At 41.1% G+C, this 24294-nt stretch overlaps 1 protein-coding gene across 1 annotated transcript in view; it reads right to left on the bottom strand.

Annotated features, from left to right (window-relative positions):
• Stk39 (serine/threonine kinase 39) overlaps window positions 1-24294 on the bottom strand; it is a 303688-nt gene that overhangs the window by 205149 nt on the left and 74245 nt on the right. The window contains exons 3-5 of the mRNA XM_045147545.1: window positions 22590-22698; window positions 16240-16381; window positions 15033-15088 (exon numbers count right to left, since the gene is read on the bottom strand). Coding sequence (XP_045003480.1) covers window positions 15033-15088; window positions 16240-16381; window positions 22590-22698 — 307 coding nt within the window. The remainder of the gene's footprint in view (window positions 1-15032; window positions 15089-16239; window positions 16382-22589; window positions 22699-24294) is intronic.

The raw sequence follows: 24294 nt of genomic DNA, 5'->3' as shown, positions 1-24294 counted from the left end.
AAACAAGTACAGTGGTTCATACTTCTTCCCCCAAAGATTTTAATTTGTCTGTGTACCCTATTTCTGGGCATACCCATGCCCCTTTTGTTCTCTGCTTTGCTCTTCCTTAAGCTTATTAATCATTTAGTTGAAAGCTACCTAAGGCAGAGCAAACTGTAATTGGAGGTGAAAATGGTCATTGAAAAACTATCTTCATGTGGTATACCTACCAAGCTTCCCTTTAAATATTTATGTTTATATCCATATGTTAATGCTAGTCTCACTTTTAGTTACAGAAGATTCTCTTTTCAGATGGTGGTGGTCACTGAGGGTGACTCAAAAGTCATTAAGGTGCTGAAAAGAAATGACAGTGGACTGTTCAATATTAGTGACATATTGCTATCACACTTTCCAAGCCTCAGGGAGCATTGCAAAAGATGTGACAGGAAGAAAGTAAGAGTCAAAGGAAGGTGAAGAGTGCTTTGCAGTACTGTCTTCCAGACACAAAGCACTCATGTCTAGTCTCACAATGGATGATGGTACCTACACATGACCTTCACGTGGCAGCTGGGGGTAAGGACATCAACAAAACAGAAGAGAGACTTGTTGGAAAGAAGGAATTCAGGGAATTCTGAAGGAAAAATGAGAACAGTGGGAGAAGATGATGATCATGGTACATTTTCTGTATGCATGGAGGTTGTCAATAAACAGAAGTTTAAAAAAATACATATCTTCAGCCAGGACTGACAGCATACAACTATAAACACAGCACACAGCACACAGCACACAGTAGGTGGAAGAAGGGTGACTGTAACTCCAAGGCCAGTCTGCTTAACAAAGTGAGAGCATGTCTCAACACCAGAAAGTGGGGGCTGGAGAGGTGACTTAGTGGTAAAAGCGTTTGCCTGCAAAGCCAAAGGATCCTGGTTTGATTCTCCAGGACCCATGTAAGCCAGATGCACAAGGGGGTGCATGTGTCTGGAGTTCGTCTGTAGTGGCTGGAGGCCCTGTTGTACCCATTCTCTCTCTCTCTCCCACCCTCCCTTTTTCTCTCTCTCAAATAAATAAATAAATAAAATATATTTTAAAAGACAGAAAGTGAATAACAAAATATAATATCAGAATTAAAAATATGCACTGGTGGGTTGGAGAAATAACTCAGCAGTACAAGGCTCTTGCTTACAGTGCCTGATAACCTGGGTTTGATTCCCTAGCACCCACACAGAGCCAGATGCCCAAAGTGGCGCATGTATCTGAAGTTTGTTTACAGAGGCAGGAGGCCCTAGTAATCCCACATCCAGCCCCTCAAACAAATAAATATATAAAATATTTGAAAAAATGCAGGTGTTTATTTGCCTAAGTATTTCAAATATTTTCAGCTCACCCTACTAAACTGATATACATGCTTATTGGGTTGAACCTTCAGCTATGTCATGCATATGCACCTGCTGTCACAAAACAGGCTCATGAGCCTGCCTAGCCTACTAGAGACAAGAGCATCTAGCCTGTCTCCAGTCAGATCACATTCACCAAGTGCCTAAACTCTCAGACACTATCAGGGGAAGTGGACAAAAACAACACAGTTTCTACCTCTGGTAATGGTCCCATCCTGAAGCCAAACGGGGAAGGAGAAACCAAACTTCAGCACTGTGCCACAGGCTAGCAAGCTGGAGAATCAGATCCCACTCATACAGCTTAACCCAAAAGGCTGCAGCAGTGGAGGGAGAGGTGGGGAAAGGTTTTGTGAGGAATGCCCGTAGTCGAGTTGTAGAAGAGATGGCATTGACACAGTACAGAGGGAGGAAGACGCTGATGCACTCACTGCAATGCAGAGCGGTGCACTTACACAAGATGGACAACAGGCAGACCCTGCCTCTGAGTTTTGCTCCCCACTGAAAGACGTCAACTGAGAGAGGGAGTGATATGGTCAGGTGCATGCAGCGGGTTCCTTACTCTGGTGAAACAGGGAAAATAAAAGGGACAAAGAAAGCTTCTCTCCCAGCCACCTCCTTGTGATCTTGCTTACCAAATAAGGACCTGTCCCCTTTTCCACACAGAAACAGGACCATTAACTGATTCCAAAACGGAGTGTGTTTTAACTGTGCTCTAGAATTTTCTTACTACAAACATATACAAACTACAAGGTTACCAGGCTGGACAGAACAGTCAACAAGAGATGTGAACCAGGCTGTCCAATGTCAAAGCCCACGCTCGGGGCCAGAGTGCCAGTAAACATGATGTGTCAGAGGCTTTCAGAGCATGCCATACTCATTAGAGGATGCTTCAGTGCATCTTGGATGCCCACATCACCTTACTGAATGCAGCAGCCTCTCTTCTGTCCAATACATGGGGTGGCTTGAATGTAGAATGTCCCCTATAGCTGTAAGTGTGTATGATTAAGCCTTCTACTTGGTCCTCAGCTGGTAGAACTTTTGGGAAGTAAAGCCTTGCAGGAGGAGATGTGTCACTGGGGATGGGGCTTGAGGATTATGAGTCTAGCCAGTGAGCATTCAGAGCCAGCCAGTTCATTCCAAGCACTTCCTTCCCACTGCCCATGCATGAAGCATAAAGATGTACGGCATATACAGTGATGAAGATGTGAACTGATTGCAATGCTTTCTCCATCGTGACAAGACTTCCCTTTGGAAATGTAAGCCTAAAACAAATGCTTTCTCCCCATAAGGTGCTTCTGGTGGAGAGATTTTATCTCAGCAAGGAGAAGGTAAGTGCTACATACCTCTTCAACCCACGGCCTCCCCATCAAAGTATCAAAGTGTACTTTTTTGGGACAAAGAAGACAGAAGGAACAGAAAATCTCCAGAAGTTGTGGGTTTAAACCCTCAGTCATCTTGCACACACTCCTCTGGCTCCGGTGAAGGGGGGGGAATGCCTAAGTATCAGAAGCAGCTTAGGTCTCCTTGTCAATCTTCCTGGCCATTGTAGTCATGGAGTTCCTAGTGCTAAAGACACAGACTGAAACTGAACATGCATGCAAAGCTGATAAGCAAAGAACCTCCTTCTCAGAAAACAGAAATATTACCTAGTTATACCAACATGCCTCACAGGTGTCCAACCTGTTGGCTATGATGGTGCCCAACATATCTGTGAACTATACCATTATACTTCAGTGTCAAAAAGCTGGATATTCCTGGTAGAGGGTGAAATCTCTACAGTGAAGGTTTCATGGGAATGGGCTCAGATTCACTGAGACAAGCATAAGAGCAATTTCCCAGTGTTCGAAGATGCCCAGCTCAGTGCTAGCCTTGATTTCTCTTACAAAGATCTGGGGCCGGGAAATGCACATTCACAGATATAAGCACCAAGAGACTCCCTTCCACCCACTACACAACAAACTTCCCGCTACACAACTTAACAGTGGCAGAAATCTATTGTTTAGTGTCCAGGAGGCTGGGAAAAGTTTGACATCAGGACCCCAGAAGACTCACTGTCAGGTAATGTACTATTCTCTGGTTCATCAAGGCACCTTCTAGATGTATTTTCACACCATGAAATAGGGAAGCGATTCTCTGTAGTCTCTTTTATAAGGGGACTTCTTCCAATCACAAGAACTCAGCCATCCCTCTTCAGGCCCCACCATCTAACAGTATCACACTGATAATAAGGTCCTAACATATAAACTTAGGAGGGCATAGATATCTAAACTATAGTACATGCATTCCACAGGTGAAAGAAAGCCTGTGAACATGACTACAAACTATGAACTTTCATACATACAGTATATTTCAATTAAGAGAGTTCTTCAGAAACCATGACCCCAGGTATGCAGGCATAAACCTGTAATCTCAGCACGCAGCAGGATGAGAGGAGAGGACTGCTGCGAGTTCCAGACCAGCCTTCATTACGCAGTGGGTGCCAGCATAGCTAAGACTACATAGAAAGATGTTATCTTAAAAAAAAAAATGATTTTGAAATCAACATGTTCATTGTACATTAAGAATGGCCACAATTTAAAAGAATCCTAGAATAAACAGACTTGCAGTGACCATCCCAATGTGACCTTTTCACTCTTAATTTCTGTTTGTTTAAAATACTTCTTCTCATTAATTCTGGACAAACAGGTTAGTCACTTGCCAGACAAGGTAGTAAGCTTTTTCTGACAATATGGCACAGCATCAAATTAAAAAATGCGATGCTATGCCGTGGGAAGAGCAGGGCTTTCAGAGAGCCACACTCCCTTCTACCACACACTGCAGCAAAACCCATTAAGTTTGCCAATGTATCCTACCCAAGCTCAGTGTCAGGACATCACAGACAGGCTTTCCAAACATAGCACGGAAGAATGAAAGCACTCTCTTATATCCTTGAGCGGCCAGTCCTCAGGTTTAATTTATAATATCATAGCTGAGGCTTACCAATCTGAAGACTGCGGTGTCATTACTGAGTTTAACTTTACACCAAATGACACCTAATATGGCTGATTCTCTTATTTCCCCAAGTCTTACATGTGATATTATGTATTTCAATTCAAAGAGGCAAGGAGAAAAGGGGTGCTGAATATGTCCTCTGACCCAAGTGGATTTATACAGAAGACTGAGGGGGGAAAAAACAAAGCTCATGATTGCTCTGGTGTTCCATCTGAAATTGAAAGAGGTGAGTTCCAAATTAAGCGTGTTTTCCCTGGAAATCCCACTGGAGAGAGGTGACTAGTCTAAAGGGCCTGAATCTGAAGGCTGGCCCCACCACTTCTCTATCCTAGGTCTGGTCTGAGAAACTGACTTCCCACTCTGCCTTTGTTACTGGTCTCTAATGTTGGCAGAGCAGTTCCTTCTCTATGGGTTGTGATGAGGACTGCAGTAAGTTCCCAAGAGCCAGCATGACACACAGGAAACACTCAATTCATATTAGTTATGGATATTATATCCACAGTCAATAGAAATGAATATATTCCCATAGGATCTGTACCTTTGTAAATAGAACTAAAGGTGTTAATTTTCTGTACGATATTTTATCCATGCATAATAAGGCCAGGGATTCTCATCATCTGGCCCAAGTGCCTTGATTTTCCCTGTCTAACACAAAGTTCTCAAAAAGGGAATTGGAAGTATATAATAGAATGAGAGTTTTTTTGACATAAAAATCTTTTTGCTTAATTAAGCCTCGACAAGCAAAAATGACCTTTCTTAAAGACAATGTAGTTAACACTCAAGGTATGCAATATACATTATATTCAAACAAATACTAAAAAATTAAGCTCCCCACCTTATGCCTTTTATTTCAAAATAAACATGCATGAAGACTCAAAGGTAAATGGACATGGACTGTCAGGTAAAAGCAATGTTGCACTTGTTTAAGCAAAACAGGCAGTAACTGAGAGAGCTATACTCTTGCTGCAGCTGTGGTCTCTGTCTTCATCTATCCCATCTAGCACCCCAAAGACACCAGTGAAGACTCATAGCCCAGCTCTGATGGACCGCCTGGACAGGAAAGTCAATCCACTATCCAATAAGGGCAGAAGTAGCAGTAGACATGGAAAATATCTGTTCCAACTTCATGTTACAGTTCAAATTTCAAAACTTAAATTTTAATTTCTGTACAAATACAACGTGCTCAGGGCAGATAACAGGGAGAAAATGTAGTGTGACATCTAGAAAGTTGTAGCCCCAAAGGCGTAGAAAGTGCACTTAAATACAGAAGCATGAAGCTACTGTGCAAAAGGGAAACCAAGCAAACAGCATAACTGACACGAAATCCTCAACATATGCTGGGCCACATAACAAGCACGGCCCTCCAACCCGTACAGCCACCCTTCATGGGTTTTCTGCACAAGCCCACATGAACTCAGAAACCACTCCCTCCCCTCGACAGCAACCACACTCAACACTAACCCACAGCACATAAAGATTCCCCAAGGCCTGCCACAGAAAGAAAGCTCAGGAACCCTCACCTCAGAGGATCTCAGCTGAGAAACAGAAAGGACAATGTGTTCCAGAAACCCAGGAAAGAGTTCAGAGCATTAATCTGACAAGAATAATGGGATGGGGTGATTGGCAGGGCACCAAGAAGCAGAATGAGGCAGGCGTTGATCTGTCTTTGCATTTCAAAGGCAATTCACTGCTATTTTGACCCTCATAGTAAAAAAGGCCCATTTCATCACTCAACAAAGAAAATTAACTGCACTTCCTTATCAGCTTAAAGCAAGATTAATGGCAAGTTTACTTCCAAATTCTAGTTAGTAAACTGACCTCTTTGTACCTTATAAAGCTCCTGAGAGATGAGTCTCTTGCAAGACAAATTAGAAGTACACATGACCATACAAGTTTGACCCTGCTGGTTGAAGTAATGCAAGGAATATTAGTAATACTAGTGACCATAAAAACAGCAGCAATAGTCCAATATCTGTTGATGGCTTAGGAAGCCTACTATGTACCAGCCACTGTTAAGCATCATATTTTAATCCCCTTTAACAAAACTGAGTCTTAAGGAGGGTTTAGTAACTAGTAAACAGTCACAGCACTACTAAGTAATAACCCAGGAATTTCAACCAAACCAGCTGAGACCAAAGTCTGCACAGGGAGGCCACTGCAGCTGGATGGCTTCAGTTTTCTCATGTAGTTTTAGCACTTGCCTAGCAAGGAACACTGCACTTCCTAAGAGGTGACAAAGAATGATAGGTAACTTGAACAGCTAAGGAAAATTTCACATGAGTATGACAGGCACCACCAAAATAAAGACGGGGAGAATACATACAGAAAATGAAAGACTGGTAAGTACTGAAGCTGGTGACGAGTGTAAAAGGCCCAGTTCCTCCACTGTGGACAACACTAGACTTTCTCACAATGCAAAGGAAGTCTAAAAGTGCTTTGATTTTGACAGTGTATTGAGTTTCCTGAGTCACTTTATTTGTTTTATGAGGTCAGCTATGCATGGTTTAAAACTGAAAGTTAAAAGAGTTACAAACAGTCTCATTCCCACATGACTATCCTTACACTGTCTTTCTACAAAAGTGCACATAAAGTCCCCTGAGTTTTATCCGTTTCTTTCATGAAAGGTTCCATGTTATGTATCAGTATTGTTTTTCAGCATGTTGTATTCACTTAACCAAATACGTGGGTGATTTTTTTCCATTTCCATGAATAGAAAACTTTTCATTCTCCTCCATGGTGGATGGGTATCCCATAAATGAATATATCATACAGTATATTTAACATACTCAAGTTGTTTTCAATCTTGTCTCTCATAATCAAAACTCTGACAAATAGGCTGGGCCGAGAAGTGTGTGCCTATACTCCTAGCAGTACGTTGGCAGAGGCAGGAAGATAGTCTCAAGGTCAAGGCCAGCCTGGTTGTCTATACAGCGAGGTCCAGGCCACCCAGGGTTAAATAGAAAGAGCCTATTTCAATCTCCTACTCAAAAAAACAAACAAAAACTCCAGCTTATACCCATTTTGTTCCAAATATACATATACAGGGATAGCCAGAGGAGAGAATCCTCAAGGAGAGGTGGCTGCAGTAGTATGAGAGTAAATGTTTAACTCACTCTCCCTCACAGAAAGATACCGATTGTAGATTCCCATGACGTACAATAGTGACCATGGTTAACTCAAGCAGTCAACATGGCTTTACTGAATGTGGACTTGGGAACAGACAATTGTGAGTGGCTCTTACAAGCTGGCACATACTGCATTCAGTTGCTAAGACAAAGGTGAAATGCACCTCTGGGTGTGAGAGGTATTAACGAAGTCCTCCCTAGTATGGATATAACCATTTGTACCACTACTAGCAAAAATATCAACATTTGGATATGTGGCAGAAGGTATTACAATGTTGTTTTAATCTGTATTTTTTTTTTCTATTTGTGAGTTTTAGCATATTTTTCCTTACATTAAGGACTGCTTTCATTTTGTGCTCAGTGAACTATTCTTGTCCATGGCCCATTTTACTGGCTCTATTAAGGATTTTATATATTTAGTTATTACAAAAAACTAGAAGTAAGCAAGAGTGGACCCAAGAGACATGAAATGTATATAATCTGGACACAGTTTAAAACAGATAATACAACATTATTAAAGCAAAATTTTTATACAAGAGTGAGGGAGTTTGCTCAGTGGCTAAAGGTGTTTGCTTGTAACACCTGCTTGCTTGGGTTCAATACTCCAGCCATCCACTTAAAGCCAGATGGGCATCTGTTTGCAGTGTCAAGGGACCCTGGCACAAGAGCAAACACAAACATACTCAAATATATAAATTTAAAAATTTAAAAATTAGGAACAAATGCAAATCTTTAAAATTAAAAAAGTATATCAACTTTATGCAGTCTTAAATATCCTAACAGAAATGCTTACATAAAAAACTTCCTGTTCTACAAATGGCTCCCTGCGTCTGCCTGGAATACTCCGTACCACCCCTCCCTATCGCCCACAAAAAAAATCACACTGTACTCATAGGGACCTGACTCTTAAGTTTCAGTACCTAGAAGAAAGGAGTGTGTGCATGCCTCAAAGACAGGCATCATAATCTCCATCTCATAGATGGGAAAAATGAGGCTTAAAGATGCAACAACAGCCCCTAAATCATAAAGTAGATGTAAATCATAATTTCAAAGTCTTTGGGCCCAACTAATATAAAAAAATGATTCCCAACAATCTTAAACCAACTAAGGTACTTAGCCAAATATACTTGAGATAACCACTCTCATTATAAATTTTCCATAACAAGTTCTCGAAAAGAAATGTTTGGGACTTCCAGCTAAGATGGTGGCGTAGGTACCACGCCAAAGCAGTCTAGGGGGGAAAAAGGACCAAAAAAAACTCAGCAAAATACACACTTTTACTAAAAAGCGAGGTGTATAGGAAATTGAAGCTGCAGCGGAGAAGTAGAAGAGATCCAGAGCTTCCAGAGCCCGCACAGGCCGGCAAAAGTGGCTCCGGCAGCTCGGCCAACTGCCGCAGCGGTGACGCAACAGAAAGCCGCCAGGCTCAGCTCCAACCGCAGAAAAAGCCAGGTGCGGGAGCTTCCCCTCACACCGCGCTCTCCACAGCCCAAGAAACGTGAAGGAAGAGCGGCAGTAAGCAACGGAGGAGCAGACCGCGAGGTAGAAGCACACGTGGAACAGCGAGACAACCAGAGCAGCTGCAGCTCCGTCCCCTCCTGCACCGCCTGAGCCCAGCTCCTGCGAACTGAGCAGAGGTCCCGGGATCAGCCAAGCCAACTTGAGCCAACAGCGGGACCCAAGCAGGAACAGAGTTCGGCAGCAACATCAGTGGCTCCAGCACTGGTAACAGCGGCCCCAGCAGTAGCAGCTCCAGTAGAGCAGCAGCAGCAGACCCAGGAGCGGGAGCAGCAGCAGACCCAGCAGCAGCAGCTTCAGTGGCAGCAGCGGCAGTGGACACAGCAGCAGCAGCTTCAGCAGCAGTGGGGGCTCCAGCAGCAGCAGAGGCAGCAGCAGCGGTGGGTCCAGCAGCAGCAGATTCAGCAGCAGCAGCTACAGACCCAGCAGTGGCAGCTTGAGCAGCAGAAGTTCCAGCAGCAGGGGTGCTGATTTGCAGGGCCACACTTGCCAGGCTCAGTTTGCCCCGCAGGAAAAGCCAGTGCCCAGCCACAGAAATCATAACAGCAGCCCGACAACCCAAGCAGCAACTTGACTGAGACCAAAATCATTCAAGGTAACTGGGATTGGGCCAGGGAAGGGTCTCACTTGGTCGCAAGCTGACTTGGATCCCTCAACAGACCAGAAATCTTAACCTCTTTGTTGATAGAGGATCTGGTCATTATAATAACTACTCTTGCATACATACTTGGGGCTGTTTTTGATTGAATGTGTATAGTGTTTAGTTAAATTTTAGAATCTACCTGTATTATATTCCACGCAGCCTGTATGAATACTCCCATAGCAGGGAAACTCAACCCCTAGGAAAACCTTTGTAGATACTCTGAGAGTCTTAAGTGCCACACCTAAAACCTTAAGCTCCTACCCTGAAAATATATAACATCAAATCAATTCATACAGCTAAGAATACCCAGCTAGCTAGAAAATCCAAGCATTAACTTAATCCAAGATGCAAAAATATATACATTATAACACAAGAAACACTAAAAAGCAAGATGATATAAATCCACCTAAAAGTATTAATGCATCAGAAATGTCCTCTAGTGAGAACGAGTTAGAGGAAATGCCTGAGAAAGCGTTCAAAAGAATGATTACAGGGCTGGAGAGATGGCTTAGCGGTTAAGTGCTTGCCTGTGAAGCATAACGACCCCGGTTCGAGGCTCGGTTCCCCAGGTCCCACGTTAGCCAGATGCATAAGGGGGCGCATGCGTCTGGAGTTCGTTTGCAGAGGCTGGAAGCCCTGGCGCGACCATTCTCTCTCTGCCTCTATCTGTCTTTCTCTCTGTGTCTGTCGCTCTCAAATAAATAAATATTTAAAACAAAAAAAAAAAGAATGATTACAAATATGTTCAAAGAGGTCAAAGAACAAATCAAAAGAATCAAAGAGGAAATCAAAGGAATCAAAGAAGATGAAGGACACCAATTTAATGAAATAAAGAAGGCAATACAAGACATAAATAAGGAAATAGAAATAATAAAGAAAAACCAGTCAGAATTACTAGCAATGAAGAACACAGTTAATGAAATAAAAAACTCAGTAGAAAATCTCACCAGTAGGATGGATAAGGGAGAGGACAGAATATCTAAGCTAGAAGACCAGGTGGCAGATCTAATACAGTCCAACAAAGAGAAAGACAAACTTATAGAAAAGTATGAGTGGGAATTTCAAGATATTTGGGACACTATGAAAAGATCCAATATAAGAATTCAGAGCACAGTAGAAGGAGAAGAATTCCGATCCAAAGGCATAGTAGGTGTCTTCAACAAAATCATAGAAGAAAATTTCCCCCAAATTAGGAAAGAGGTGCCAATTCAGATACAGGAAGCCTTTAGAACCCCAGCCAGACAAAACCTGGAAAGAACCTCTCCTCGCCATATTGTAATAAAACTTCCAAACACACAAACCAAAGAAAAAATATTGAAAGCAGTTAGAGAGAAAAATCAAGCTACCTACAAAAGCAAGCCCATCAGGATTACAGCAGATTATTCAACAAAAACTTTAAAAGCCAGAAGGGCTTGGAGTGATATATTCCAAGTTCTGAAAGATAACAACTGTCAACCAAGGTTACTTTATCCTGCAAAGTTATCCATTCAAATAGATGGAGAAATAAGGACATTCCATGACAAAAGCAGGTTCAAGGAGTATTTGAAGACAAAACCAGCTCTATAGAAAATACTTGATAAAATCCTCCATGCTGAAGAAAAGGAAAAGCACACATATAAGGAACCTAGAAAAAACAAGCAATACTCAAATACTAGTTAACAGAAGAGAGCACAGGTAGAACCGGAACCATAAAAAAAAAAAAGGCAAACATAAATACACACCTTTCAATAATATCTCTTAATATCAACGGCCTCAATGCCCCAACGAAAAGACATAGGTTTGCAGACTGGGTTAAAAAGCAGGATCCTACAATTTGCTGTCTCCAAGAAACTCACCTTTCTACAAAGGATAGACATTACCTTAGGGTGAAAGGTTGGAAAACGGTGTTTCAAGCAAATGGGCCTAGAAAACAAGCAGGGGTTGCTATCCTAATATCGGACAAGGTAGACTTTAGTCCAACGTTAGTCAAGAAAGATAAGGAAGGTCACTTTATACTGATTAAGGGCACACTCCAACAGGAGGACATTACAATCCTAAACATATATGCACCTAACATGGGGGCTCCCAAATTCGTCAAACAAACACTATTAGAACTAAGATCACAGATAACACCAAACACAGTGATGGTGGATGACGTTAACACCCCACTCTAATCAATTGACAGGTCATCCCGGGAAAAAATAAACAGAGAGGCATCTGGACTAAATGAGGCCATAAAAGGAATGGACTTAACAGATATATACAGGACAACAAACACACAAGGGTGAAATCAAAGAATCACTCCCATTCACAAGTGCATCAAAAAAAAATAAAGTACCTTGGAATAAAACTAACCAAGGAAGTAAAGAATCTCTACAATGAGAACTTTAAAACACTCATGAGAGAAATTGCAGAAGACACTAGAAAGTGGAGAAACATCCCTTGTTCCTGGATGGGAAGAATCAATATTGTGAAAATGGCAATCTTACCTAAAGCAATCTACACATTTAATGCAATCTCTATCAAAATTCCAAAGGCTTTCTTCATGGAAATAGAAAAAACAGTCCAAAAATTCATTTGGAATCACAAAAAACTTCGAATATCTAAAATAATACTGAGCAACAAAAATAAGGCTGGTGGTATCACCATACCTGATTTTAACCTATACTACAGAGCCATAGTAACAAAAACAGCATGGTACTGGCACAAAAACAGACATGTAGATCAGTGGAACAGAATAGAGAGCACAGATGTAAGCCCAAGTAGCTACAGCCACCTGATATTCGATTAAAATGCCAAAAATACTCACTGGAGGAGAGACAGCCTCTTCAGCAAATGGTGTTTTGAAAACTGGATATATATCTGCAGAAGGATGAAAATAGATTCTTCTCTCTCGCCATGCACAAGAATTAAGCCCAAATGGATTAAAGACCTTAACATCAGACCTGAAACTCTGAAACTGCTAGAAGAAAAAGTAGGGGAAACCCTTCAACATATTGGTCTTGGCAAAGACTTTCTGAATACAACCCCAATTGCTCAGGCAATGAAACCACAGATTAATCACTGGGACCTCATGAAATTACAAAGATTTTGCACTACAAGGGACACAGTGAAAAAAGCAAAGAGGTAACCTACAGAATGGGAAAAAAATCTTCGCCAGCTATATATCTGATAGAGGATTAATATCTAGGATATACAAAGAACTCAAAAAGTTAAATAATAAGGAATCAAACAAGCCAATCAAAAAAATGGGCTATGGAGCTAAATAGAGCATTCTCAAAGGAAGAAATACGAATGGCATATAAGCATCTAAAAAAATGTTCTACATCACTAGTCATCAGGGAAATGCAGATTAAAACTACATTGAGATTCCATCTCACTCCTGTCAGATTGGCCACCATCAAGAAAACAAAGGATCATAAATGTTGGCGGGGATGTGGAAAAAGAGGAACCCTTCTACACTGCTGGTGGGAATGCAATCTGATCCATTGTGGAAAACAATGTGGAGGTTCCGAAAACAGCTAAACATTGATCTACCATATGACCCAGCTATAGCACTCCTAGGCATATATCCAAAGGACTCATCTCATTTCCTTAGAAGTACATGCTCAACCATGTTTATTGCTGCTCTATTTATAATAGCTTGGAAATGGAACCAGCCTAGATGTCCCTCAACTGATGAGTGGATAATGAAGATGTGGCACATTTATACCATGGAGTTCTACTCAGCGGTAAAGAAAAATGAAGTTATGAAATTTGCAGAAAAATGGATGGACCTGGAAAGGATTATACTAAGTGAGGTAACCCAGGCCCAGAAAGCCAAGCGCCACATGTTCTTTCTCATATGTGGATCCTAGCTACAGATGATTGGGCTTCTGCGTGAGAAGGAAAATACTTGGTAGCAGAGGCCAGTAAGTTAAAAAGGAGACATAAAGGGAAGAGAAAAGAAGAGAGAAGGATACTTAATAGGTTGATATTGTATATATGTAATTACAATGATTGTAATGGGGAGGTAATATGATGGAGAATGGAATTTCAAATGGGAAAGTGTGGGGGTGGGGAGGGAGGGAATTACCATGGGATATATTTTATAATCATGGAAAATGTTAATAAAGAGTTAAAAAAAAAAGAAAAAAGAAAAAAAAAAGAAATGTTTGATTTGAAACAAATCCGCAACTTTCATTTACATTTCTAAAACATCCTTTAAAAATCCAAAGCTACTCTTCCTATGGGTAAATAAGTACAGAGACCAATGTCAATCTCTCTGTCCCACTGGCAAAGTCTCATCTGGGAGGTGCGTGCAGAGTGAGCACGGTCAGAGACGACAGCTCGGGTCCTCAGGCTGAGGGTGCGGCTCAAGCACAGAGTACTTTCTTGCATGCTCCAGGCCTTGGGTTTCACACTTAGCACCACAAAAAAGGAAACTTATTTTGTGCTGACATTTGTCTTCTGCCAAACTCTTCTACTTCTAATAACTCTAGATTTGACTAAAAACAGATCTTCACCTAGAACAAAAAAGGGTCAACTTTGGTGAATAAGTAAGTAGGCCAAAAGTCCATTATCTATACAAGAAGAAAGGACTCTTCCATCACAACTTAAAATGAAGCTGATTAGATTGATTCATCATTGGAAGCAAACCTTAATATTCTTAAAAGGAGAAGCCAAATCAGGGCAAGAGTGAACTGTTAATGATATCTATGACTAGATCCCAAAAGAAGCAGTAACAGTCCACTACAGGAAAATATTGCCCAGCGAAACATGCCAAAACCACCACCCATGGAGAGAGGGTGACAGCTGAAAGGACAGCTGAGACAGATGTGCAAGGACCTGGGGTGAAATGAGACAACGTGCAGGCAGCCACATTTCATAATAAGCCGTTCATATTACTCTGATAACTCAACCTAACAACCTGACAGGCAGAGATGCCAACCATGGGACACATTCATCTGACGTGGCCACTCAATAGCCATTCAGAAATAAAATGTTTCTAAATGAACGTATGCAATGTTTTCAACTTTTGAACCCATCAAAAACCTTCTCCAAAGTAGAGTAGTCTTCTTGCAGTATATAAATACCATCATTATTCAGCCAGGAAAGCAGGAAATCTTTTCAGGTAGAAAATAAGAAAATTGAAAGTCAAATCATTCTTTCTAAAAGGTTCTGTACTAAAGTAGCATTATTCATTTGAAGAGCTAACAACATTTCATCTAGACAGCAGGAAAGCATGCCAGGCAGGTTTCAGCCCCAACCATTCCAGAAGTGCATGTCCAGTAGACAGAGAAGCCCCAGTGTGCGCTTTGAAGGGGCTGTATGCACTCATTCACGTCCCAGGAATCACTCTCCATTACTTCAAACTGTCACTTCCTGTAAACAAGCAGAGGGTTTTATCTTTATCAGCTTTACCTGCTATTTGTACTGAACCATCCTCACCCAGCAGAATATTACCAGCTTTCAAATCCCTGTTAGAAAAAAAATGAGTAATGAGTTAGAGAGTATAGACATGATATACACTGCCTTACTCAGGAAGGCTTTACAATACAACATACAAGGCAGCTGGGTGATATAATTATTATATTATGAATATTAAAGCAATATCACAGATTTTTTAAAGTTTTAAATTCACACTATCATTTTATACTTGGATCCTGAGGCACAATTATGAGTTTAATAACAAATATTTTATGTGAAATAATTATGTATATTTAATTAAATCACTACTGAGAAGGCTAGTAGCCTTTTTTATTGAGAACTAAGGTCTTACATAAGTAAAACTATTCTACTTAAATTTGTTCATGATACTTTTATAAATCCATTTGATCAATCTCTTGTGGGATACAGCAAGTTATTATTATTAATTAGGATATTCTATATTTAATTATGATATTCTATATTTAACAAATATTTGATATGATATGCTATATAATATATTCTGTTTCTTCACTATTTACAAGTTCTGCAGAGCAATTTTAAAACTTGAAGAAAATGACAATTTATAAATATAGTTCTAAACTAGAATTTTTTCTTTCCTATGTATTAAAAAAATAGTATAGACCATTAAATATATAGCTCATTTATAGCTCTGGGCAGAACAATTACATCATTAGTAATACTGGTAAGTAGGTTTCTACTTACAGAAATTCCTAAGAGTTGGATTAATACTAACCTTTTTAAACATCAAGCATTGATAGTGTATGCTGACTAGCAGTATGAAGAATTAGTATTCTGTGTTACAGAAAAGTAAATCTGTACTTTCTCCTTCCCTCTAAGCACCAGCTCAAAAACAGTTAATAGATTGAAATGTCTGTACCAGTGCTACCTGTATAAGTGAGAGATGCCATTCACTTCCACTAAGTATACTTCAAACACTGTGTTAACTCATTTGTTAATGATTCCACTCAGCACTTTCTATATTTAGCTCTAGTTTAGTGAACGCACACACAAAAACATCCTGGGATAACAATATAACCCATCTGAATTTATTACCTTTGGTTTTTTGTGTTTTGTTTCCCTTTTAAATAATACCAAAACCTACCTGCAATGTATAGTTCCTCAAAATTATTTACAAACTACAGCTAAAAGTATGAAGAGTTGAATTCTGTACACACCATACCTATGGATCTGACCATTTCTGTGCAGATAGTCTAGGCCTTCCAAAACTTCTTTAAGAATTGTTGCTATGATTGCCTCTTCCAGAACTCCATTCTTGTGCTCTCCTCGGTTGACAATGTATTTGATGATATCCAACATTGAACCTGAGTGGATACACGAATTGAAAAGGAAGTTTTATTGGTATCTACTTTCCATTTTATGATAAAGAATCCCTCTACTATGAAACAGGAATACCAAAACAGAATTTTTATCTGTTTACTTAATGCAAATTTTCCCAAAGTCCTGGAGCCAGGGGATGGGGTTGGGGTTCAGTGTTAAGTACACACTTACTGTGTGCAAAGCTGTTACAGTCTTGATTTCCACCTGATTACAGTGACAGATGTCTAAGACAACAGTTAGCACATTTCTGGGTATGTCTGTGAGGATATTTCTAGAGATAACTGGCACATGGACAGTAACTGAGGTAGAAAGACCTGGATGACTATGGACAGTACCATCCAATAAGTTGAGGTGCAGGATAGAATAAAAGTGGAAAAGGAGAAAGTCACCAGTATACACAAGCTACACTCTTTCTGAGCGAGTGTTTTTATTGCTACTGCCATCACCATGGACATCAGACTCCAGCTTCTTCAGACTTTCAATGTTGGTTCACATTAGCAACTCTCCAAGAAGCATACAGACCATGACTTTCAGGAGCTGCATCATTGGGGCCCTGGTGCTAAAGCTTCTGGCTTCATGGACCAAACAGATGCCTGGTTCTCTACATCTCCAGTGCATAGATGACCACTCTCAGAGTACCCAGCTTTGAATCACTTAAGCCAACCTTATGAACCTCCTTATACACACACACGCACGCACACACCCACTCTCTCCCTCTCTACCCCCCTTCTCTCTCTCTCTCTCTCTCTCTTTCATTCCACAATGGGTTCTGTTTCTCTAGAGAACTAGACTGATATAAACATCCTAGGTTGGACCAGCACCACACGTAAGTACAAAGAGTTTTTAAAATATTTTAAAATACTTCTATATATTTATTTGAAAGAGAAAGAGAGAGTGAAGCATGGGGCTACTATCTCCAAACTCAAGGGTCACTTTGTGTATCTGGCTTTATGTGGGTACTGGGGAATCAAACCCATGCCAACAGGCTTTGCAACAAAGCACCTTTAGCCACTAAGCCATCTCCCAGTCCACTAGATTTTTTTAAATATTTAATTGATTTATTTATTTCAGAGAGAAAGAAAGAGACAGATAAAGAGAGAGAGCAAATGGGCATGCCAGGGCCTCTAGCCACTGTGAACAAAGTCTAGACACATGTGCCACCTTGTGCATCTGGCTTACATGAGTACTGAGGAATTGAACCAGGGTCTTTAGGCTTTGCAGTCAAGTGCCTTAACCGCTAAGCCATCTCCCAGTCCCATGAAGATTTTTTTTTATTAAGAAAAAAACTAGTATATTTCCCACTCTTTGACAGATAAAGTGGAAAGATCACTTGAGTACCAGGAATTGAGGACCAGCCTGAGCAATGCAGTTGGAGAAAAAATAGAAATGCACATATATACGTATGAACATACATACATATGTGTGTGTGTGTGTGTGTGTACACACACACATAATATATTTGAAAATGTATATTTTCAAAAGAAGTCAGGAACCAGAAGATTAATCGAGATCCAGAGGAAAAGCAGCAGGGAGCCACCAAGAACAGAGTAAGAGAAGAGCTTTTCCCTATACCTAAAACAAGGAGGGAGGCCAAGTATGATGTCTCTAGACCTCTGCCTATAACAAAAATTTTCCTTTGTGTAACTCTAGGCAATGTTATTTTCACCTACCTAATGCTGCATGCCCTGACTTTTCTAATAAATAAATAAATACACACCTAGTACTACATTACTATATACAGATTGGTATCCTTGGCACTGTGAACTCATGTTTCAACAGAGTAATTAAGTTCTAAACCTGTGGGTCATTTTTAAAGCCATGATTACCTTGGGAGTCAACATTTCTAAAGAGTTAACAAATAGCTTACCTCAGAACCTGAATTTGGCTCTAGGTTCTTTATGAAAACTGACTGACTTTCCCCACAGGGTATTTACTATACCAAACTTGCTGCCCACCCCTCATTCAAGATTCCAGGTGGGAAAACATTATAGAAAAAACTACATATTTTTCTCCGAGAGAGAAGAAGACATCTGTTTAGGCATCAACCCTTGGATTTTCGATTCATTGGAAAAACAGTAATAGATTTTTCTTAATTTTTATAAAAATAGGTGTTTCTGGTCTACTGAAATAAAAATAAGCAAGGGTTCTCCTCTGTTCACATTTTCCTTACCTACACAAGCCTTCTGTAAATCTATTCCTCTTACCTTTTAAAGACCTGGGAAACTGGGTTAGACTCTTGTTTGACAATGAATTTTCTGTCCAATCCTCACAAAAGAAATCAGGAGACATTCTCAAGTTTGTGACAGTGCAAGGCTAACTGAAATAACAGCTTCACCTTGAACAGAGAATGTGAAACTATTGAAAGCCCAGATCTCCAGAACTTCTCATTTTCTCAGAGGTGGCAGAAGAGCTCCACAAGAGACTTCTGCACCCTTCACAGAAGAAAGGGACAGCCGTGGCACCCGTGCTGCAGTTCAGCTTTATGCTTCCTCCTGCCTCTTTTCTCTTCATTTTAACGAGAAACCAAAGTTCATACTCAAGTAAACCAAGATTGCCAGGACTAAGAGGGCTGGGAAGAGAACAGAGTCATATTCTCCAGGATCCTGCTCTAACCTAGACATGCATACACACTCCAATTACAGAGATTAGTCAACTAACTTCTGGACTCCCTACTTGATCCAAGAAACTGCCTTTTAAAATAATCAAAATGTTTCTCTGATTCAACCTTAGCTGGAACTGGCTCTGAAGATGTAAATGGGCTTTCTCATGTGAGCTCAGCTATGCTAGTTACAGCTTTGTATAGACACCACAGAATGTTATTTTCTCCCCAGCTCCTAACCCACCCTCATGTTTCAGTGCATTAAACAGTAAGTGATATCACAGAAAGAGAGTGCAGAGCAGATGTGGGCTAAGGACATCACTCAGTACTCAAGTCTGTCAAAGGAACGTGATAATATTGATAACACAGCACAGTTTTCATTTTATTATTTTTTTAGTTATTTTACTTAATTTTTAAAAAAATCTGAGAGTGAAAGAGTGAGAGAGGAAGGGAGAGAGTATGGGCAAGCCAGAGCCTCCTGTCACTACCACTCTGTATATCTAACTTGACATGGTCACTGGGAAATGAACCCAAGCAGCAGGCTTTACACACAAGCACCTTTGGTTTTTTTTTTTTTTTTTTTTTAATTTTATTAGTTTTCTATTCTGCAAATACAGGCAGCTTGGTACCATTATTAGGCTCATCCGCGACCTACCCCCTCCCCTTGGCCCCTCCTTATGAGGTATATGGGTCATACATTGTGGAGTTAGCCCACAGTTATGGACAAATGTCTCAGCATATCATGACCCAACATGTGGCTCTGACATTCTTTCCACCCCCTCTTCTGCAAAATTTCCCTGAGTCATGTTGGGTTCATTTTGGTCTGCTTCAGTGATGAGGTCTTGGGGGCCTCTGGGCTCTGGCTCTCTGATTTGGTAGGCGTTGATTTTTCTCTGTGTTGGTCTCCTTCTCCCTTGTACACACAAGCACCTTTGTAATGGTTTGATCCAGGTGTTCCCCAAAAATGTTACATGTGCCAGCTGATGGCAATTTGAGATTGGAACTTTATTGAAGGTATGTTGTTGGGGGCATGCTTATGGGCGTTTTAGCCAGCTTACACTTGCCAGTGTGTTTGCCACACTCTCCTGATACTATTGTCCACCTGATGTTGGCCAGGAGATAATGTCCAGCCTCTGCTCATACCACCTTTTCCACTGCCATTATGGAGCATCCACTCGAGTCTGTAAGCCAGAATAAACCCTGTCCTCCCATAAGCTGCTTTTGGTCGGATGCTTCCTGCCAGCTTCAGGAAGCTCACTGCAACTGTAAAATTGGTACCAAGAAGTGGGGTGAGTACTGTTTGAAATATGCCTATGTGGCCTTTGGCCTTTTGGAACTGATTGGCAGGAGGAATGTGAAAAGATTTGAAACCCTGATCTAAAAGACGTCCTTCAGTGTTCTAAACAGAGTTTAATAGACCACTCTGGTCAGAGCTGAAAGATCTGAATGCTATAAGAAGTATGGACTGTGAAGTCTGGCTTATGAAGGGAAGGAAGAGATTTGCCTGGACTGGGCTAGAGGCAGTTTGTGTGAGAGGTTACTGCATCTTCCCATGTTCTTGTGCAAAGTTGTGTTGCATAGAAATAGACTAGTGCAAGCAGAAGGATATGGCACAGAAAGAATTGAAATCTCTGGGTCAAAACTGTTACTGTTCAGGCACAATTGTTTAAGAGATTACAACTACCAAGACTGGACAAGTAGATCTGCACTGGGACAGCAGAAAGAACACAAAATCTTGAAGTTAAGGGACATGGATGCTGAAGGAGTGTCCTGTTCTTCAAAGTCTGCTGTATGTCCTTCACCACCATAGTGGTAGCCCACCTGGTACTAAAGAGTACAAATACAGGAAAGAGAGAGTCATTGGACTTATTTTGGGGAACATGGTTTTATATTTTGGAAATGGCCATGGGCAATGTGAGGTAAGGTTATTGGAAGTGACTGTCCCCATGAACTTATGTGTTCTGAATGCTTGATTCCCTAGCTGATGACAATTTGGAAATTGGAACCTTGTTAAAGGTGTGCTATTGGGGTGTCCTTATGGGTGTTACAGCCAGCTTTGCCTTGCCTATGCTTGGCACATTCTCGTGCTGCTGTTGTCCACCTGATGTTGGCCAGGAGGAGATGTCCAGCCTCTGCTCATGCCACCTTTACCCCTGCCATCATGAAGCTCTGCCCCAAGTCTGCAAGCCAAAATAAACCCTTTCCTCCTATCAGCTGCTTTTGAATGCGTGCTTTGTGCCAACAATGGGAGGGTGACTACAACTTTTATCCACTGAGCCATCTTCTCAGCCTCAGGACATTTTTTAAATCAACATTTTGCTCTACTCCCAAGTCCCAATATCAAGCTACTATGGGTCTGTGTGACCTGGGGTGGATTGTATAATCCCATGGAGCTTCAGTATAGCTTTTGAATAAAATAAATGGTGGCACCATTATATATTAAATGATGCTGCCATTGGTGGAATGAGATATGGTAAGTGAATTGCCTTTAACATGATTAAACCACAGAATCAGTATTCAACAAAGTTAACAATTATCTTTTCATTTCCTTTCTGATATTAACATGAAAAGTTTTTTTTTTAAAAAAAAAGTTTAAAACCATGGATACAAAAGAGCATTGTAAGTTGAATTGTCAGTAACTTGTATAACTTCGAGGTCTGAAGTTAACGATGCCCTCCTAAGTTCCTACAACAGGATGAGAATGATGTCACTTTGGGTCATCACAGCAAGCCAATAGTGTAGCACTTATTTCTCTCCATGTCAACTGACACAAATGTACTGAGTATGCACATAATGTGCTCAGTGAGTCACCTATATTAGACAGTACTTTCTTCATGAAGTTCATACTTTCTGAACTGGCCTATATTACCATCACGAGTCACATGAGATGGCTTAAACATGGATTACCCAACATGGAAGAGCAGCTCAGACCCTCAGTCACACTATCCACAATACAAGTGCTCAAGAATCTAGCACCTTACTCCATTGCAGAACAAACACCACAAGATGATTCAGCATATCTCAATGTGCTGAGGACCTGAATGATGTCAAAAAGAAGGAACTTAAAGAGGAAGGAATGAGCTGTACCTCAGCTGAGGTACAGCTCATTGGTAGTACACTTGCCTGATATATATATATTTTAGAGAGAGAAAGTGCGCACGCGAGTGCGTGCTCTGGGCTTGATCCTTGGTACAGCCAAAGAAAGAGAACAAGAAAAGAAAGGCTAATGTTTTTGAAGAGTACAAGTGGTAACTATGTAGAAAATGAGCTTCAGTCTATGAAGAAGGAAGGAGAGATACCCAAGGCTTCAGAGTGGCACAGGGAAGAGCTGGAGGCTTCAGAGAACATATGGTGTTTAGTGGGGCTATACTTCCCCTAATGTAGAATGTGGGAGTATTTGATACACGGAGAAGGGGAAACAGAAACTCTAGGATATTAAACCAAACTATGAAAGGTTTATTTAAATATCAGTATTAAGAAATCTGGACTTTCAAACCTAGTATTGAGGAAATCAAATCTAAAGTCCTATTTGATATGTTGGCCCCCACAAAAGGAAGGAAAAAGCAAGCAAGCAAACAACAAAACCCACTTACCTCCACTTAGTAATTTCATGACCAGCCAAAGTTCATCTTTGACCACAAAGGAGGTATAATAAGTCACTACATTGGGATGGCTGCACTGACTCATGGCTTGAATTTCCTTCTGCAAAAAACAAATAAACAAAAAAAAAGCAAAACATGACATAGTACCATGAGCTGCAAAGAGGAAGGCAAGACACAGATGAACCACAGATGAGGTACCAAGGGGACCTTCCCACTGGGGCTGCCTGAGCCACTGCCTCAAAAAGTTACATAACACAACTGCCAACCCTCACCAATGGCCTAGAATCAAAAAGCCCTCCACAAAAGGCCATGCGCCCTGTACACAGCCCCCGGGCAGAGGAACTTGAGCCCAGTGTGTCAGCCAGCTGACCACCATGCTGCCAGCAAGAGCCCCGGCATACACAACTATGTGTTTCCTGTCTGGACAGAGGGCCTCCCAGAGAGAAAGTCTGGGTGAGCTCCTAGGAGACAGTGCTGACGACAGCCTCAACTCCAGTGGATCCTATCCCTGCCCTTAGCCAAAAGTGCAAAACTGTCTCTGTTTCTCCGTACTATGGTGATGGAAAATGAGAAAACACATGTGAAAATTTGAGTGTGTCTTCCATGGTGGATACTCCCTACAGAAAATAAGAGCAGGGATGGGGGAGGGAAAGTAAACAAGCTTGGGAACCATCAGATATGCTATCTCACCCTGAGAGTCACTGAGAAGAGCAACTCTGAGAAGCCCTGCAGAGCACACACTGGCACAGTTTAGTCTGCACTAACACAGCAGAAAAACCATGCTTTCAGGGTCACGTTTTAGAAACAAAATTGCTAGAGAGAGCCATATTTTACATAAATATGTAAAACAGCAAAGCTTTGAAAATACAACTGGGAACTTTTAATAAAGTACATATTTCTAGCCTGAAGAGACGGCTAAGAGGTTAAGTGTACTTCCTGTGCAAGCCCAAGGGCCTGAGAGGGCCTGAGACAGCCCTTGAGCTAGGTCTTCAGGATCCACATAAATAGCTGGGCATGGCCACACACATTTGTACTCCAGTCCCTTTGGGGATCAGTAAGAGGCTGCAGCTCAAATAAGAATGGGCAGAGGAACAATGGAGCAGGACAGCCAAATGTCAGCTCATGCCACCTCAGATGACTGTACCCAACCACAGAATGCATGGAACACTATATGGAGACATCATGCATATGCAAATTTTCATTTTCTCTCCCTCTCTCTCTCTCAATCTCTCTCTCTCTCGCGCGTGTGCGCACACACATACACACACACACAAAGTACATTTTTCCTGCAGTGCTCACTGACATGCTAGTTTGGGATAGGTATCTCACAGCATGGCCGGGTGAAGGACCCCAAGAAGCTAGAGTCAAATGCTAACCCTCAATGGAAGTTACTAGACGGCCACTAGTGCCGCACTCCTGACGAAGGAAAGAGCACACGGCATTCTGCAGTAAGTACATGAAATTACTATGTACTTCTAGATAACCTGGAGCCTGTTACCTGACCAGCAGGTTCCAATTTGAGCTGCTATATTTGCACATCTAATACTACCTAAACTAATCCTCCCATTACCAAGAAAATTGTATATGTCACACAACTTGGTATTTAAAGTGCATCCTACCAAAAACAAGTTCCTAAGGAAGTTGTTGACTTTCCTATTTCCTTTCCATGGCATACAGAACAGTTTTCCTTCCTCAT

Source organism: Jaculus jaculus, chromosome 4 (assembly GCF_020740685.1).
Source record: "Jaculus jaculus isolate mJacJac1 chromosome 4, mJacJac1.mat.Y.cur, whole genome shotgun sequence".
NCBI classification, from domain to species: domain Eukaryota; kingdom Metazoa; phylum Chordata; class Mammalia; order Rodentia; family Dipodidae; genus Jaculus; species Jaculus jaculus.
This window is presented reverse-complemented; position numbering and strand designations above follow the sequence as displayed.